This window comes from Parasteatoda tepidariorum, chromosome 1 (assembly GCF_982258835.1).
Source record: "Parasteatoda tepidariorum strain Cologne lab strain chromosome 1, Ptep-v5.0, whole genome shotgun sequence".
NCBI lineage: Eukaryota > Metazoa > Arthropoda > Arachnida > Araneae > Theridiidae > Parasteatoda > Parasteatoda tepidariorum.
The window spans coordinates 74,063,214-74,083,718 of NC_141755.1; the positions used below are offsets into that span (position 1 = coordinate 74,063,214).

Sequence of the window (20,505 nt, forward strand, 5' to 3'; positions counted from 1 at the left end):
TTCCTCTAAGAATCAAGAACTTTTTACGAATTTTCAAAACCAGTAAGACTCTTGAACAGTTTATATCAATATGTATTTCATTATGCTCGAAATGTGAACTTAAATGTGAAAATAATAATAAGAAAACACGATTTTCTTAAATTATCAAGTAAAAAGTTAATAGTCAGAAGCATGAAGAAAAAAACTTGTGAATAATTAAAATAAATTTCAGTTCAACATTTTCTTAAAAACAGGCATCATAATCATTACTTTTTAAACATAGACTTTTTTGAAAAAGAAATTTCAGAAACATTTTAAACTTATCTATTCAATTTTTATAAACTTAATAATTTTCAATTAAACTTAATTTGTTTCAATTTTTAATATATTTTTTTTTAATCTAATGGATTTTGAGATACCATTTTAATTTTCTCAGTTATAGCGCGAATAATCAGAATCAGCAATAAAAAATAGGGGCTTATATTTAAGATTTCAAAGTTACCCCAATCGCACCCCTGGCGGGTGGAATGTCGAGTTTTGCATCATTGGAGAGTATTTTTAACAAAATATTGAATCCAATGCATATTTCTCGAGATATTTTACCGCTTCTAAACTTTTTTTACATTCTGTTCATAATGCGGCACAGGTGCACAGAAAGACTTTTTTTTATCTTTCCAAGTTTGATTTAGTACATGATAATAAAGTAACTTTACAACTTTTTCAAAAAATTTTTCAATTTTTCAATTTTTTTTAATGTGTGTTCTGTAATTGGATAATTTTTAATAATTCAATGAAGTTCTGAAAATATGCATTTAATACAAGAATTTTTTAATACAGTAAATTTCCACAAAAATTAAACAGAATAATATAAACAAATTCGGACTCTTAACTAGTATTAAGAAATTTTGGTAACTTTCTGGTACAATGCATCTACAACTTTTCCTAAACTTTGTATTGTCTGTAAAGCACTATCATATGTTTTATTTACAGCAGTATCTTCAAATATAATCAGAACTCCCTCACCCTGATCTAATATACCTACAAAGAAAACAAAAAACATAAATTGATAATAATGTTCTTATAGACAACAAAATCACTCACATCAGTAATAGAAACAAAATCACTCACATTTTTAATAATTTCAATTGACATATTTTAAATAACGCAACTTAGTAATTTATCACTTTTAATGTGTTATTACTATTAATTAACATACTATTAATTAATTTAATGAATGTTTGTAAAAGCAGAAATATTTTCTTAGATTACTACATGTGGAAATTAAACTTAGGGAAACTTAGTTTATCTGGAACCGTCTTTCTCCCCCCCCCCCCCCAGGAAGGATTTATTCGATTAACAAAACAATAATGAAGATAAACAAATTTGTGAAGGGTCCCATTAAAAGAAAAATTATTTTGTGAAAGGTCCGTTTTTATGAAAAGATTTTTCTGAAGGGTCTATTTTCTTCTAAGACAACAGTTTTATTTTCTGAACAGTTATACAAATAACATGTCGTTAGAGCTGAAACTACATATTTATGAATCAGTTCTAAAAATAATGTTATATATATTGAAAGAATAATTACTATTAGTACCAAAGTAATGTTTATACAAGATGCAGTTATTAATTTTCAGGACTGACATTATTATGCGAATTAACATACGCATTCAATATATTTTGAAGTAAATTTCACATGCTGGCATGTACTTGTATAAGTTACAGAATCAACTTTTAACAGGACTCTACACCATGGGAGAAACATTCCATTGAAAATTCTCTTTCACTTTCATAAGTAATTTAAAGTAAGAAAAAGTGAGTTTAGACAAACCTAGAAAAAGCCACGAAGTTTTAAATACTGAAAGGAAATTTTCAAAACATCATATTGAAACAAATTATTAGAGGATAAATTAGAATTACATAATGGAGAAGATTTTTTCCAATAAATTGTTTGCATTTTGATATTTATATTTAAAAAAAATATCAGCAATTGAAACTTTATAGCTCATTTTAGTTTTGCCTGAACGTACTTTTTCTAAAGTTTAAATTAGTTAGGGAGATGAAACAAAAATGAAATGTGATGAAAAGTTTCTTTCACAGTATATCGCCCTTTTAAGGATCTTATTCAGAATACTGCTTAAATCTGATCAGTATTTTCCAAAATAGAATTTTCATAGAGTAATTCCCTCCTCTACTAATTTTTGAAGAGTGCAACTTAAATAGAGGAGTGAACTTCTGAATTGAAACTATGTTTCACTGCCATACAATATACTATGACAAAAATGTTAATTATGCAAATTAAACATTCTAAAACTTTTGATTGAATATTTAACCAGAACCATTATTCTTATTTCTTTATTTTGATTTATTTATTTCTTTCTTTATTTTTTTAACACTTCAGGATGATTACACTGAGGCTTCAAAAAAAAAATTTTTTTAATTTATTAAACATAATTTTTCAGTGTATTTTAAACTCATGCCACAATTGACACCTTCATTGGTAACATAAAAAGGTATCTTTCTTAAGACAATTTGGAAAGGCCCAAGAAAAGCTCACTTTTTAGAATTAATTCTTATTTGAGTTGCATAACATCTTTTCTACAAGTAGCTGTAGTTATTAGCAGTGTTAGAACAATAACCATGTCTCCTTAATTTAGGATACATGAAAAGGGTCTCATTAGCTCAAATTAGAGCAATTTAAACTAAAGTAACGGGGAATATTTTCACTTCCGGTAAAATTTTTAAGGGATGAAATTCAAATCTGATGCTTGAAATACACGTCTAGCTGCATATTGTTGACCTCTGTTTCTGACTTAGGGGTTTTCTTATTATCTTGATATCCAAAAATCAATTAGCAATTTTTTTTTAGTTTAGTGAGCAATCTTTTGAGTTTTGAAGGCAGTGGGAATTATTCTGTTACACATTTCACTGGTTGGACAAATCTCTATAAAATTCTTTGTTTCCAAAGCTGAAAAATTTCCTTAAGTAAGAAGGTTGAAAACTATCTATGGCATTAAGGACGCCAAAATAGAAAAACATTTTAAAATAGAATTTCAAAAATTGTTTTTGAAACTTTTACAACATTGTATAGAAGTCCATTACAACTGATGGTAGTTATTTTGAAACTTTAAATGGATATGTAGTTCTAATATTTACAGGAGTTATTGAATAAGTCATTGTTGACCGCACGCTGTATACGAAGTACAGACAAAGAAAGTAAGTGTGTTTTAATGTTATATCGAAGTAACTCTTAAAAATCTTATTTTACGTATGCAGTTGCACAATATCAAAAATTTTAATTACCTGAATTTTTTTTAAAAATTAACTTAACAAATAAAAAAGTCTTTAATATTTTTTAAAACAGATACTTTACATTTTTTCCTCACTTTACAAATGACTAATATTTATAAACAAATAAGTTCTCAAATTTCCAGATTTGTTTTTTGATATAATTTGACTTTTAATTTAAACAAAAATGGAACAATACTAGTCTTATATTCTTCAAATAGTATTAAAGCTGTACATGAGAACGCTTTTTTAATAAAAAATTTTTATTTGGTAAATATGAATTAATACAACATTTTTACTTACCGTTACATTTTTTATCCAATATCATTTGAGACAGCTTTTTTTCAATATGCTCCTAAAAAAATTTATAAAAAAAGTAATGAGTTAGGTATTCAAAAATAAATCACAATTTTTAAATTGAGGATGATTTCTAATACATAAATTCATACAAAAAAAAAATAGAGTAGTATAAAAGAAACTGGGTCTTAAAAAAATCTTTTAAGATACACAGGCTCAGTATAAGTATAAAATTTATTCCAATGTCTAATCAGTAATAATTGAAAACAACTTTCTTTTTCAATTAAAGTTGATATTTTCATACAAATAAAAAATTACTAATTATTTTACTTATGAGATTTTTCAAAATATTACCAATCTGCCAAAACTGAAATAAAAAACTAAAACAATTACTAAGATTAAGTTAAATGACATTCATTTACATGAACCAATTTCACTGCATAAAAGAATGAATAGTATTCGTTCAGACAATATAAGATTTTATAATAGTTTTAAAGATAACCAACAACTAAAAAACTGTTCTGTAAAACTAGAAAAGAAAAATTCTTACAAAAAAAAATTTTTTTTTAAAAATAAAAGGACAACCTACCAAAGGTAAATTGATGATCTTTGCTATATGTTGAACCTGAAAAATAATTAACGCCAATGTGAGTAGGAAGTAAAAGTAACTGATACAACCAAACAAAATAGAATTAAATAGCAAAATGTGTAAATGTAACTACAGGGTGTGACAAAAAAAGTAGTTTCAAAGTGGCCACCTTTTGCAGCGATGCAGAGACAAAAACGCTTATTTAAATTTTCAGAAATAGGCCACAAGACTTTAACTTTAGAAAATTAAAGCTTTTGCACAATAGTGTACAGAACAAATAAACGATTTCACACTGTTGTTTTCCGAATGAAACAACCCTTAAATAACAAAAAAAAAGCTTGCTTGAAATTGTAAAAAATCCACAAAAACAATACTTAAACTAAAAGATATATTCAGGGTATCTGCTACATTTTAGATTTTCAAATTCGTGACTTACCATGACTAATTCCAGGAATGTTTCATGACTTAACGAAGTTACTATTATCTCTGACAGAAAAACAAAAATTTAAAAAAGCATTATAATAACATTTCACTGAAATGATAGGTATAACCAAAACTGTTATACTCTGCATCTTCATATTTATAGATTTCAAATTTAAAAAACAGAGTAAAGAAGAGTTGGAGCAATAAAATAGCTGAAAAAAATATAAAAGCAAATAATTTTTTTTTTCTTTTTTTCTGCAGAATTACATTCTAAAGATACTTTTCTTGTTCATCGAAAAGGAAAAAAATACTCCTGATTTTTCTGTTCCCATTTCAGGATAAAAAAATTCGCCAATGACTGGCTTGCTTCAGCTAAAATTTTAAATTTATAAAGTAAAAAAATTAACAATAATAAAAATTCTGAAATCACAGAATTTTAAAAGATAATTCGCTCTAGAAATGTTTTTTCTTTCATTTTTTGAAAAAACACCATAATTTTTAAAGAACACAATAAAAAACATTTTATATCTTAATCAAATATGACTGAGTGAGGATTTTGTTACAAATACAGATACTCGGAACACTAGGGGGTAGATTCCATTTTACAAAATTAGATTTTTCGGTGACCTAAATCCATGACTTTTCTTGATTTTTTTTTTAAAAATAGTTAAAATCATAACATTTCACGAAAAATTTTGTTCAATACCGAAATTCGTGACTTTCCACGATTTTTCAGGTGCGCGAATACCCTGTATATTATAAAATATTTTTTAATTAAAGTGGTAGATGAAAAGAAATGAACAAACTAAAAAGAAACTAGTTAACTTCTATTCTATGATACAATAACTTTGTCCAAGGTTTTTTGTTGCACCTAGTATTACATATGAAAAGGTTAGGCTTATTTCTTTTAATATTTGGCACATGTATAAGGTAAGAAGTTCAAAAATTTCTTCTATATCTACCTTTTCTCTAGAAAACGACAAAAAAAGAAAATGCTTTGTGCTGAACATGTGTGTACTGTGCAGATAATAAGAACATTACTCCACGAATAACTTTTTATTTGTGGATTAGATTGGAACATACTAAAGTGAAATGCTAATGGCTTGAGGGGCTTACATATAGGATACTATAATTTAATTTATAAAAAACTAAATTTCCCTTTATTAAGAAGCTTTTTTCATGTATTTAAAGTTCAAATTAAAAATTCTGTTTGTGCTTTTAAAAAAAACTTGAGAAGTACTTGTTAAAGTTTGATTAGAAATAAGTAAAACTAATTTCATGCAGCAAAATATTATTTTACAAAATATTAAATGCCTAATTATAAAGTTAGTTAAAATTCAATTGATTAGTTCCTGAGAAATGAATATTCACAAATAGAAAGTTTTTGAACTTACATACAACAGAAAGTAGTTAAACCCATTTTGTACATTCAAATTTTAAATTTTATCATTTAAAATTACACTGTTTAATAGGATTTACAAATGTTAGCATCTCACAATTATTATTATCTAATATCTATAGTTAATTATTATTTTATATCAACTTTTATAACATGATATATAATTTCATTAATATGGAAATAATTATTAATTCTAATTCGCTTATTTGCATGATTAAGTTTTATAAATAATTTGTAATATTTTTCAGTTTTTTGCAAATTTGTTTCAGAAAGTGCAAGAAGTTTAAATAACATTAAAGGCCCCAGGGTTTCAACTGACCTCCAGACTGAACTATTGGATATACAAAAAGTGGACTAAGTATTGCTGCTATATCAATTTCATAGATGCGATATAACTTTATTTATTTTTTACAGAATATCTACCATATAAAACTTTAAATGTGTCAAAAAGTTTAGCATATTTTGAAAGATCATAATCAAAGCTTTCAATATCAAGAACCAATTCAATATTAATGGAAGTATTGTTAATATCTATGTATTATACATAAAGTATGAATTATACATAAAGAGGAATAAATTGAAGCTTGCTAATTTTCTTTTAAAAACATTAATTTCAAAACATTTTGTTTCAAAGCTACCATTTATCTTTTTAAATCAATATGCATATAGTGCAAACTTTATTTTTATATTTATGAAGAAATCCCCATAATTAAATTGAATTTAAATCAATTACTTTTTTAATAAAACCCATTTTTGTTATTCAAAAAGATCTTTTGATTACTGTAGATAAAGCAAGTTTTGAGTGAATACAATTATTGAAATTCATTAAAAACAATGTTTAAAAATGACAAATAGTGAAAAAAAAAATCTTAAAACTCAATCATGCTTCTGTGTCATATAGGCACACCTTCGACATTAGGATAAATGACAGGAATTGCAAAACAAAGATAATATAATTCAATAGAGGATATAGTACACTATATATATTGTACATAGCCAGACTTTTCAACAAAAAATAAGAATCTTTTAAGTACTTTTTAAGCACTCAAGAAAAAATTTTAATCACTTTCCAAAAAACAAAAAAAATTCATAATAAGGATTTGTGAAGTAATAAAAATTATTTTTTCTGTTGTTTAAAGTTCTTAATTTATAAACATAAAATCAATAAAATTCCAAATATTTTCAAAACTTTAATAATGATAAAATAACTACTCTCTGATAAATATTGCAGAGAAAATTCTGTAAATCAGGCATTTTTTGTAATTCAGAACAGTAATCAACATGGCAAAGGAAAAAATATCTCTTTTTAAGATAGAAAAAAAAGCCCTGTTAAGAAACTCCAAATAAAAAAAAAAACACCTTTAAGGGCTTTAAAAAAAACATAAATCAAAAATAAGCACTTTTTTTAAAATGTTACGCACTCTGCATCAAATTATGTCATCTGTGTTTTGCCATTTGCGCCATTTATCCTACTGATGAAGGTGTTCCCAAGTAACAGCAAACTTCAATTAAGTTTAAATAAAAATTTTACTTTGTGATTTTTAAATATTTTTGATCAATTTTAATTTTATCACAAAGGATTACTGTCATTGTTTTAATACAATTACTATTTGAAAGTTTGGATCATAATCTTTAATAATACACTAACAATTCATGTATTCCACAGAGAGACAGCATTCAGAGGAAATATTGTTTCTCAAAATTAATATAACAATGTTCACAATACTTCGTTCAGAGGTTAGATGAAGTTCTAGATTTGTTGAGTTAATTTGAGTTGTTTATTTGAGGAGGTTGAAAGATGGTTTCAAAAAGTGGAAAGTGAATATGTTAGAGTACCCAAAGAAGGATAAACTTTTTACGATAATAAATTTTCAAATTATTATGATTGAGCAATTCTTTTTCCTCACTTAAATATTAATTAGTAATCCTTCACATATTTTTTTTTCTTACTTAAATTTTTAAGATAGTCATCACAAAACATCCTTAGTAAATAGATTAGACACATGCTTTGAGAAGAAGGATGCATATTGAATTAGAATATTGGTACTAGTACAAAATATTAAAAAATAGAAGAGCTAATTTTTACTTTAAAAAAAAATACCAAATAGAATGCAGTGATTTCCATTTTGTTTTAAAAATCCAGCCTAAAGAATTCTTTGATACATTTTGTATAACATAAAAAGCAGAAGCATACTTAAGACATTCTCACCTGAATCCTAGAGTAAGGCTCAATGATTCGACACAAATTTTGTTCAAGCATTGTGTCATACAGAGTATTCAAATGGGATTTAATTATAGGATCGTCAACAAGTTCAGACTTATATTTTACAAGGGCCTGAAGAAAAAGAAACAATTTTTTTTTACATTGAGCTCTGTAAGTCTTTAATACAGTTATAAATATACAGTAAAGAAAATTCTACTAATTAAATAAAATATCAATTAAATAAAAAAAATTAATTTTCACTGTTTGAATTTTTTCTTTTCACACAATTTTTTCACTGAATTTTTTCTTTTCACAAATTCTACTAATTAAATAAAATATCAATTAAATAAAAAAAATTACTTTTCATTGCTTGAATTTTTTCTTTTCACACGAACATTAGGCAAAAAAAAAAAACATTTGTAGATAAAAAATTAATTCCAAACACACACTCACACTTAATACAAACAACTAAATTAATGTCAATTAATTATAATTGATATTTAGTTGTGACCAAATAAGTGAAATCTATTTTTAATAACATTTTCTTTTTAAAAAATTTGTTGCAGAGAAGCAACAAAGATCAATTATTGTGGTTTTTGTTCAGAAATACCTCAGGAAACTATTTAAAAAACATCTTTTTTCATTAAAAAATGTCTTACATCAAGACTTACATATAAAGACTATACAAATAACAAGATATAGAGCAGTAATATAAATATAGAACATAAATTTATCATAATTGAACATTGTAAGTTTATTTCTATCAAAACATGTCTTTTTACATTAAAAAAAAAAATAATTATTCCAACTAACAATACATTCTTTTAGAAAGCTCATGCACAAAATATTAATTTGATTTTGATAATTTAAAAGAAATGACAGAGCTCTCAAAAAAATTGAGCACTAAAAATATCAAAGCAACACACCTTTTTAAAATCCTCCATTGATCTCTTACGACTAGATGCTGCAATCGCTTTCATTGCATCAATGTTTGGACCAGCATACTTCAAAGCTAATTTTCCCATAACAATGGCATTCACTTCATCAGAACTAAAATAAAATTTTAATATAATAAAATTTTAAAATAAAATTTAATTTAAAATAAAACTTTGTTTCCATTTTTTCTTAAAAAAACCACAATTAATTCATAAAAAATCGAAATACAAATATGTATTTCAATTACTCTTGAAACCTTCCTTATATTGTGCAGTTGGAAATATAATTTTTTTTTATATCTAACAAAAAAGTTGCAATTAAACTAAAATGTTTTAAATGTCTTAAAATTCTGCTTGACACCTCCTATAAATTTAATTTGAGGTACTAAATTTCAGTTAAAGAATTTAAATACTATGCAAAAGAATCCCTTATATTTTTTCAGACAGAAAAATGTCTAACACTAACTAGTTTAAAAAAAGCAAATAATTGACCTTACTAGAGTTGAAACTTATTCTCCCACTGAATTAAACATAAGCCACAGAAATTTCTTAAAAGGGGACTATATTTTTTTGAAATTTAACATCAATTTCTATTAAATGGTTGATGATTGAATGATTAGTTTCATATATAAAGCCAAGAAATGTCTACAAATCCCCTAAACATTTTTTTAGTTTTTGCATTAATAAAGTTTTTATAAAAATAAATCAAAAGTAAATTTTTAACTGTCCCCTTTTAATTTTTTACTTTGCCTTTTTGATTTTTTTTAATCAGTTAGGGATCTAGATCTGCCTAAGAGACAAATATAATATATGTCTTCCAAGAATTTCTTTTTATTATAGCATGTTATATAGTGGACTGTAGTAGAGAGGAGGTATAAAAGATGATATAATAAAAGGGATGGTAGTCAACACTTCTTTCAAAATATAAACATTGCCACAAGACAATTCTTTTACATAGAAATAAGAAGAAGAAAAATTTTCGAATTAGACTTTATCTTCATGGAATGGAATTAGGCAAATAGAAATTAAATTCCTAAAAAAAAATATAAGAGAACTGCCTAAAAATCACTGTTCATCACTATATTTATTAAGTTCTGACATTTTTGCAACATTCCTTTCCCTTGCGATACAAAAAAAGAAAAATCACTTTTGACTCTTATCTTACAGAAACAATAAAAATTTATGAGAGGCCCATTAAGAGTTCATGCAGATTGAAAGCAGCAAATTACTTACACAATACTTACAGATTCAACATAATTTTGGCCAAAAGCATGTACTTCAAAGCCACCACAGCCTTCGGATTATCCACCGAGTCATATCCCTCAAAAGCTTCGTAATAATAGGAGTAGGCTGTTTTAAAATCTTTTTCATCAGCTGCATGAAGAATTCCAGACTGCAAATCTAGAGCTGCTTGCAATTTGGGTGGGCAGTAAATCCCATTTGCGGTTGTTCTTGCTGAGGTCAATGCGGCCCTGTCGCAGAAGAAACATCAAATATTGTATACAAATGTAGTGTAAATGTGAGTCACCATAATGGGAATGATGTTTAATAGACAAAAATAAAAACAATGTAATAAAGAATATAAGATGAATCATTGAAAAAAAATACTGCATAATACTGCATCAGATATTTTTTACTTAAGCCCATTTTTAAAAATTCATATAAAATTTAGCCAAGTAAAATAAAAAGTATTAGTGATTATTATTTATCACAAAAATGTGTTTTTTAGTACATGAGTAAAACATTTCATTAAAAATTTAATGACAATTAAAAAATAAAATTTTAAATGTTAAGTCCAACTGCTTCTTTGGCCTAGTCATATTTTTTGGCTTAGTCGTATTTTGAACTGAAATTACATTGCACTGTATACATTCAACCCATTGATATGGGTTTACTTTGATTAAATAAAACTGACAATTAAAAAAATTGGTTATTTCAAAATAAGAGTGCATAACAATCTGAACTTACTAATAGATCAAAGACGAGGTTTGTAGTTATTTTGTAACAATATAGGCCTGCACCAAATTAGCTTTGAAACATAAGTAAAGATTTGACGACTTATTTAACTCGCAATTTAGTAGCAAAATAATTAGATTACGTTCCGTAAGTAAAAGCTACTTCTAAGCCAACTTGAATACAATTTTTGACAATAATCAATAGAAAACATAAAACTATAAAATCAAAGTTACTTCAATAAATAAATGTACCAGTTCAAAGGTACATGAACATAGTACAAAAATGCCTCTAGCGTCCTAAGATGATATTTCTGGCTGTAGATTGCCACGCAATTCTCAATCCTTATTATGCACCCTACCTTTTCTTAAAGCTTGAACCAATATTAATAAGACACCTTGTAATTACTAATGTTACTTTCAAACTCATTTTTAATTTTCTAGAACATATTGAACAGTTAAAAAGTTTGCAAAATTAAAATTCTTGTATCATGGGCGTCACAGGGGCCAAATTTTTGAGGGGGGCAAAATCTCAATAATTTTATGCATGAGAAAAAAAATTTCCTAAAATAAGCTAAATACTAGCAAAAAGATTAATGATCTTTATCCCTTCCTTCATTTTTAACTTTAAGAAATTTAAATCAATAATAATTCAAGAAAATTTTCTTTATTTGTCTGAAATACTGAGGGGGATTTTGAGAGATTTCTAAATATTGAGGGAGATTTTTATTGTGTTAGCGATACCACTTTTTTAACTCCTAGGACGATATATGAGCTCACAAAAGCATAAAATATAATTTTTAAGCAACTTCTTGCATTTTTAAAATTAAAAAAAATCACCTCAACTATTAGACTTAGAAATAAAAAATAACACAGCTTTTCTGAAACACCAAGGAATTCAACTAAAGATTAGTCAGGTAATGGTATTATAAAATTTTTTATACTTTAAGTTGACCCATGAATTCCCATTTGTTAAAAACAATTTTATAGTCAAACACAAAACTCTGTCATTGAAAAATAAAAACGACATAATTATTAATAACTTAAAGAAATAATCACAGATTTTTTCACCCACATATCATTATAAAATATAATTAATAGCTAAAATAATAGGAACTCTTTAATATTTTAAGAAATGTAGTATTGCCGATTCGTTGAATAGTATCAAAAATAATATTTTATGGAACTCAGAAGAGGAAGACAAACTTAAACCCCTTGTAAAATGAAACCCTTACGATGATAAGCAAAAAGTTTCCTGACAAAATTTTATATTGCCTTTGTAAAAAAGTCGTTAACAGTTTATAAGTTGACCTCCCAAATTTTAAAGTTATTTAGGGGTACAAAAGTTCACAAATTGTATTAATGCGAAAATAAAAGTTGTCAAATACCTGGATTTGGGTAAATTACTCAAGGCATGGTAGACTTTGCTCTCTAACAGCTGAACTTCAACTAATAGGTTCTTATCATCCATCTTTTTCAATTCTTTCAGCAAACTGCTCCCTACCATCACAAATTATTTCCAATTACAACCAATGAAAACAATTTATTTCCTATTTATTACAACCAATTTTTTTTTTAGATCAACCAAAATAATAATAGTTACACTACATAACAATAGGGAGGCAATCCATAGATAAGAAATTAACGGAAAAAAGAGGCAATAACAACCTTCTAGAAATTGTAGTCAAATAGAAATTGTAATAAACTAATTAAATCAGGATATTAGTCATTAAATTTTTTTTTCAGTCATTGTTTTACATCATTAAAGTGGAAGAGTAATAATAAAAAAATTTGTAATATAATTTCAAAGAAATTAGAATAGTGAAAGCAAAATATATAACTGATCATTAACTGAAATGACATAAAAAAAAGGTATAAACTATAAATATCAATCAATTTTCTCCTTTCTCCTACAAGTTAGTCAATTAACAATTAGATTATTACAACATCTGCATTTTTCATTCAAGTTTTCTTTTTCCTTTTAAAAAAACTAATAAAAAAATAGAGAAAAATTACTGAGACTCCTTTGAAAAACATCTTTAAACGTAAAAAACAAAATGCAAAGAACAAAAAGTAAAGAATTTTTTTCAGATATCCTATGATAGGCTATGAATTATTTACTTGATCATGGGATTTCATTTTTTTAGTATTGTATAAATTTCAACTTAAATTTGAACATCATAAAATTTTCATTCATAACGAAGTAATATTTTCAAATTTTGTTATATATCTTAGATAAATATATGTCAGATAAAACTGAAATTTTGCAATAATTATATCTATCTGACTCACTTGAGGTTGCAGACTAATTCAAATTTATGAAGATATTGCAACAGATTCACTATGAAAATTCAGCTACCAGGTATATATAAACACATACGTATATATTAACTTTCTCTGATAGCCTAATTGTTTCAATTATAAATTGGTCATCTAACAATTAAGCTCCCAAAAGTCTAAATTTTATAAACTCACCCAACTGTAAAGCATCAGCATACTTCTCGGAGTCATAATATAGACCAATTAATCTAGCCTAAAAATATAAAAAATTTATGAAATATTAATCTATTTATCAATTAAAATAAAAACAATACTTTAAATATGCTATGAATTTTTAAAAAAAATTAGACTTTGAATTGCATATAAATTCATATTCAAATTATAAATAACAGAAACATGAAAAATAGCAAAGAAATAATTTTATAAAAAATTAAACATTAACATTAAAAAGTCGGTATTAAAATAATTAATAATAATTGGTTAGAACTTACCAATGAAAGTTTTAACTAAATAATACTAATATCAAAAGAGGCTACTATTCTGATAATTATAGTATTAAGAAGGAAAATTGTTTAACACATACACAGATTACAAATTTTGCTTCCTTTTTACAAAAATGGGAGGAAATATTTCATTTTTTACACAAGGAATACTTTGTCCGAGAATTATGCTGTTGTTTTTTTTAAAATTAAAATAAGCATTTCCTAACATAAACTTTTATTAATCCACTTAAAACAATTATAATTATTTGCGAGACCACAAAAATAAGATATTACTTGTATTTTAATATTTCACCTCCAATATTTTACAAGTAAATTAATATTCACCAGTTTAATAATTTACATTACAAGAAAGACAATCTCACAGAAAATGATTAAACTGACATAGAATAGAAAGTATCAAAACTTTTGATTCGTGACAAAAGGGATGGGAGATGACAAGATTTCACAGTAATCTATCAAATAATATAATTACCATGTTGATATTTAATTTAAATTAATATTATCCTTAATCAAACATAAAAGAAATTAGTCTTATTATCAGTATTATCCTTCAAAAAATACATTTTTAAATAGCAAAGGAAAAAAAATTGCACAATTATCATTTCATGCTTCCATTTCACCATTCTTATATCTTCCTCAACAAATATTATTCCCTCCTTCCACATTGACAACATTCCACATCCAAAAGCCCATTTTTCAATCAACTCGTTATGGAGCTCTAATTTCGAAATACAAATGAGCCAGTTTTCTCAAAAATTAAATTGTATATAACGCCTAGCTCATCTTCAAAACTCAAAGAAAAAGAAAAATTTAAAAATGTAACAGTGATTCGGTAAATACAGTTTGGTTAGTAATATAAGAAAATTTTGCACAAAAATGAAAAAAATAATTAATTTAACTGCATACTGAAGAGCCTTATCTTCATTTTTAAATACATATATATTTCTATGGTTAAAAGACTGCGCAAATGACATAAAGTTTAACTTGCCAAAGCATTATTTTTATATTATCTCTATATTAAACAAAATTACTGGGGGGTCACCACTGTTTCAGAAAATTTTTGACGAGCATTTCTTATATTATTGTTCTCACTCTCACTCAAAAACTATATTACATAAATCTATGTTATTTATAACTTATACTTCTTTAAAGTTGCTCTTGATGCTTCTTTATTATATGTAAATATAATTGCCTGGGCTTATTTATGATTCAGCAAATTCGAAATTTTATTCGGCAAAATGGAATTTTCCCCTCTCAAAAATATAAGTTCACAGTGACCATGCTATTGATGTTAATATTAAAAAACTTTAGAACAAACAATAATTATTATCAGAAAATAAATTCAAAATATCACTTTTACATAAATTTTAACTACATTTGAAAAGAAAAAAAAAATTTTTATTTTATACATTGCATTCATTATAGTTTTAATTTAAATTTAATTTTAAAATACAATGAAATAAATATTAAAACACAAAATACCTCTAATGATTGCCTTAAAAAGGTCCTTTTCTCCTGTTTTGCCCACTCAATACATTCTAAACATAGATCCACCTATAAATTTGAGATATTACAAAGATATTATTTAATTACAATCTTTAAAAACATAAAATGAACTGCAAATTGAATGAGACTTCAAAAATATTTCCAAAATTAGGGGAAAGAAAATTTTCCGATTAAATAATGAAATGAATATCTATAAACAAAATAAAATGAAGATTTTTGTATCTGTAAGCATGACAAAATAGTCATAAAATTTTAGATACAACAGGGCAACGATATAAGAGAAACTGAAAAAAAAAAATCACAAAATTAGGCTTACTCACAGCTAATGCCAGGCAAGCCAATATATATATAAAATTTATTGCCAGCACAAAGAAACATCACTGGCACTTGGCAAATTTAGTTGAAACAGACTTCAATATGGAAACATCCCGATGAAATTTTTTTTTTGAATCTTATGAATATTAAAATTAATTTAAACATAATTTTATTAAAAATAGATCACGTAAGAAAGTACCTCCATTCCAGTGCCAGCTTCCATATCCAGAAACAAATCAACAAGCGCTCTAATTACTTTTGCAGCTTTTGCCTTGCTAATTTGGTTCAAAAATGGTCTAGTTGTTTTAATTAGATTCGCCAACTCTGCAAATGAAAAAAAAAAAGAAACAGTTGTAAAAAATATTTACTAAATACATTAAAGAATTTGATTTCAAACTTTTTTGTTTACCACACATCTAAAGTAGCTTATACAGTGATAGGATTCAGCTGATAGGCATGCATCGATTCTTAAAATTTAAATAGTTTTGTATAACTCAAATAATAATAAATTACCTCAAACAAATTTAGAATATTTTTCAAAAATAAATAAATTTAAAAGTGAAATAAATAAACAACTTTTTTTAAATATTTCACTATTTGTTTTCTCAAAGAAAAAATTTCAATCACTAATAAAGATTAGCAGTTCTTTATTTTCAATCCATCACTGAAATTATGTCACTTACTTTCAATATTATACAATGTCTAAAATGGGTGCTTTTTTGTTGGCCGCGAGTCAGCTAAGAGTCGACAAAAGATGTAGACATCTGTCAACTTATTTTTTTTAAATATAATTTATTTTTTATTTAATTTATTTTTCAATCATATAAAAATTTAAATAAAATAAAAAAATTATTGAACTTCCTTGTGTATGGCTAACTGAAAAGTACCCTAAAATGATTGACTTTTAAAAGTTCAGTTCACAAAACTATTAAACCAACTGAATTCAAAATTTGCTTTCACCATTCAAAATTACATAGCTTAAAATGAAGTAAAAATTTGTACACCACACAATCCCAAAAATGTTCAACTACAATATTAATAAAATAATAAAAAATTATCTTTAAAAATTTTATTCTGCTATTTCAAAATTTTTTAACTGCAATCTTAATAAATTAAAGAATAAAAAATTATCTCAAATTTTACTCTGCATTATCTGTCTTAGGATAAATTAACTTTATGATTTGATTTACTAAAACATTTCTTGAGACATACGTCAAAATACGCAAAAGAAAAATGAACATTAAAGAGCCCAACTTACAATCACTCACTTCACTAAATTGTTGGGTCCATATTTTCTAGATTATCGTTGTCCTAGATATTTTGAGGATCAAGAATTTAAATTTTTTGAAGGGAAAAAAATAATGTGTTTTTACTTGGGGTGTATTTTCTACCTGATTTTGAAACTGAAAACATTATCCCCACAAACCAAATAATACTTAAAGTTAACTCCTCAAACATTTACATTACATCTTAATATATGATGTGAATGTCATAATCATAAAAGCATTAAATTATTAAAAATCAAAATATTAGTACACACAGTGCCTTTTTTTTCTCTCTTTCCAGTTTTTAATATTTCTTTCTATCTTATTTTCAGCACAAATTATCTACTTTTTTTCTAAAAGGTGAATAAATTATTTTTAATAACAAAAAAAAAAACTAGAACAAACTTGCAACTAAAATCTTTTCTTTTTTTTTTATAAATACATACCAGTAGCTTTACCAGATTCACTGAGTTGACGAGCAAGATCTAGGATATTTTGCTCGGTGACCAAATTTTCTTCATCCTTTTTCTGTTCGATTACTGGAAAAATTGCAAAATTTTGAATGATGGAGAAAAATATATAACACGAATAATAAGAACTGGATATTTAAATTTATATTTAAAAGTTGGATTCTTTTGCTGTTTTAACATTTCATTTGCATAAGTAAATTAAGAGTTGTAATTCAAATTAAGGAATACAAGAAAGAACTGTCAGCAAGAATAATAGTGAATAATTATTTTGAAGTATCAAAAAGAACAAATTAAGGTCTGTATCATTCAGCCATCAGGAGATAGAATAACATGAAATCATATGGTAGGCTCTAAAGGCACACATAGAGTGTATTCTGCTGTGCAATAAAAAAAATTTATGTAAGAGACAAAAAATTTAAAATTGAGATTATTATATATTTTTGAAAAATATGCAACTTAAAGCAAAAATTCTTTTTTTCCAAAATAAATTTCATTTTAACAGTTTTTTGGAATTCTATTTTATTGTCCATAACATTAGAAATTGACAGAAAATGGTTGTCAAGCCAATTTTCTCAAAATCTATTATAAAGCATTTGCATTCTTTTTTCAATTAAAAAAATTTTTCTGGAATAAAAATTTTCCAAACCTTAATAAAAAAAGCAAAAGCTAATGTTTTGAAGAAACTAATTCATTTAATTTTAACAAATGTTTTACTTTAATCTTTAATAGAGACACCATCTAATTTTAACTGATTTTCTTAATTCTACTTGAAATATCAAATTGTGTTGATATAACAAATAAATTATATCTTATAAGAATTAATAAATATCATTTTACTATGAAATTTTTGTTTATCAATGACATTCCAGCGTACTTCTACATGTTTTTGGCCTAACATTTGTGTGTGCAGAAAATTTTTTGGTTTTATACTACTTTGCTGGCATCAATACTGTTTACTGTGCCACTTAAAAGAAAAAAGGCTGAACGAAAAGCAATACAGAGATTTAGGGTTACCTTATTCAAAGAAAAATTCAGAATTTAATACAGTCGAACCTCGATCCAATGTTCCCATTGTTCTCCCACAAATACATATGAGAGAACAGAAAATCTTGTTTAATTGGTCGCATCACAAATGCTATTCTTACAACATTAATACTAGTTAAGATTGGTTCTGAAACTAGAAGATTCTCACATCTATTGTTAAGAAATTTTACCGGCATTTACAAATAAAATGTAATACATTTTATTTTGAGAAGAAAATAAGTAGCTAACTCACAATGCGAATAATGAATAAGAAAATGAGGATTTGGAAAATCACATTAAACATTATATTTGATATTTATGAATCAGGTACTGAAAATGTTGAAGCAAGTGGTTTGTTGATTTTAAAAACTGATGAAGTACACGATGATAGCAATGAAAGGGGTGAAACAAAACCACAACTAGTGCCAAAATTTTCAGATGGCTTCGAAAGAATTAGTAACTTACTGTAAGTATTCACTCGAATTTACAAAAAAAAAAGAGAACATCTGTTATAAATGTTTTGTTTCAATTGCGAAGAGAAGACAAACAAATTATGATATATTTTAAATAAATTATTGTATGCATTCATCTTTTTTTTGTATCATAAATATTATTGTTGATGAAAGTACCTACATGATTTTTTATTTTTTTTACTTCTCGTAAATTTAATAATTTTCAATTTACTTTTCTTATTTAAGTCATTGTTTGATATTTTATATTGATACAAATTCTCTGGTTTACAATGGACAATCATATGATAAACGATTGATCGAGGCTCTACTGTTTTAAAGATTGTCAAACTGTACTTCGTGCATAGTGTTATAACTTCGGGTTTCTTTTTTACAAAATTTTAAGTTAAAAACTTGCTTGACATCTTATTTTGTGTATTGTATTGAGCAAGTTAACAATTAAACCTTTGTCAAAAAATAATTCCAATTTTTTACTCAAAAAGAGTTATATGCATTATATAAGGAGCATTCGAAATTCTTGAAATGGGGTCAAAAAATACTTCATATCACTTCACATTTATTTTCATAGTAAATTAAATTGAGTAATTTTTCTTATTGTTTCCTAATTCGTGAATGAAATTTCCAGTGACATTTTATGTTGAAGTTTCTTCGAGGTGGTTTCATCATTTATTTTAGAGTACCGGAATTGTTATCGTCACCACTACAAAAATATGCTGATTCAGTACTTTAAAAACAGGTTATACATAATAGAATACATAAATAAATTCCATAGAAAATAAGAGAGAAAGAGAAGAGTCAGCTTTTTTTATGATTAACAGCAAGTAACTTTTTTCTTTTATTACTATTCATTGAACCAATTTTTTAATTATTTTCTTGCGATTCCTTTATCTACCAGGATTACTTTCAGTCAAGACAAGTATAAATAGATAATTTCATCTGGAATTTAAAAACATTTTTATATCAATTATTAATACCAAAATGTGCACTACAACTATTCACGAACAAAAGTATTTAAATGAATAATACTTCAGATAGTTCTAGAAACACAATTCGAACATTTACCTATCTTCTTTAATTGTTCTATCTCCACTGGTTTCTTAACAGACTTTAATTTTTCTGATCTTCCGACAACTTTAGTAGCTCCTGCCATTTTGAAATATAGACTTTTTGTTCAATAGAATTTCAAATTTTCTCTTATTTTATTAAATTCAATTCACGCACAATAACTCCGTTACGCGAACTGTTTTGTTTATATTTTACAAGTAGCCCTGTAGCCAAAATATATGCTGAAAAAAATAATTTTATTAAAGTAAAACTTAAAAACAAAAGATAGGGAATATGTTTCAGTTTTTCAGTGTTTAAAAAATTATCAGTGTGTTTTTAACCATTAAAAATTAAAAATTATTCTTTCCATAAAAAATGCGTAAATATAGTATGGAACCGATAAATATGCGTTCGTTTAAATCCTTCACATTACAAAGCATTCTCAATGATGTTAGCAACTCATTCAACTGTTTGAGTTTAAACCTAGCAATTCATTTTATGACGAAATTCAAATATTGGTAACCTAAAACAGTCTGGCAACCCACTAATTATTCGAAAACAACAAGT

At 25.6% G+C, this 20,505-nt stretch overlaps 1 protein-coding gene across 2 annotated transcripts; it reads right to left on the reverse strand.

The window, feature by feature from the left end:
• Positions 1-775: 775 nt before the first annotated feature.
• Rpn6 (regulatory particle non-ATPase 6) lies at positions 776-20,371 on the reverse strand. Of its 2 annotated transcripts, none has more exons than XM_043056848.3 (12): positions 19,957-20,371; positions 17,378-17,470; positions 15,866-15,990; positions 15,328-15,399; positions 13,538-13,595; positions 12,451-12,562; positions 10,355-10,582; positions 9,102-9,225; positions 8,182-8,307; positions 4,151-4,186; positions 3,568-3,619; positions 776-1,017 (listed from the first exon to the last, which is right to left on the reverse strand). In XM_043056848.3, the coding sequence occupies exons 1-12, from the start codon at positions 20,042-20,044 to the stop codon at positions 875-877; spliced, it is 1,257 nt and encodes a 418-aa protein (XP_042912782.2). In that variant the 5' UTR covers positions 20,045-20,371; the 3' UTR covers positions 776-874. The 2 variants fall into 2 exon arrangements, with proteins under 2 accessions (XP_042912782.2, XP_042912786.2); XM_043056852.3 differs by lacking the exon at positions 19,957-20,371 and adding an exon at positions 19,737-19,826.
• Between the last annotated feature and the right edge of the window lie 134 nt (positions 20,372-20,505).

Bases quoted from the DNA above. Each gene is read 5' to 3' on its own strand.
- Rpn6 (XM_043056848.3), bottom strand. From the start codon at position 20,044: ATGGCAGGAGCTACTAAAGTTGTCGGAAGATCAGAAAAATTAAAGTCT. The intron at 15,400-15,865 runs GTACTTTCTTAC...TCAAATTTATAG, and splicing joins AAGCTGGCACTGGAATGGAG to GTGGATCTATGTTTAGAATG. The intron at 3,620-4,150 runs GTAGGTTGTCCT...AAATTTTTTTAG, and splicing joins AGATCATCAATTTACCTTTG to GAGCATATTGAAAAAAAGCT.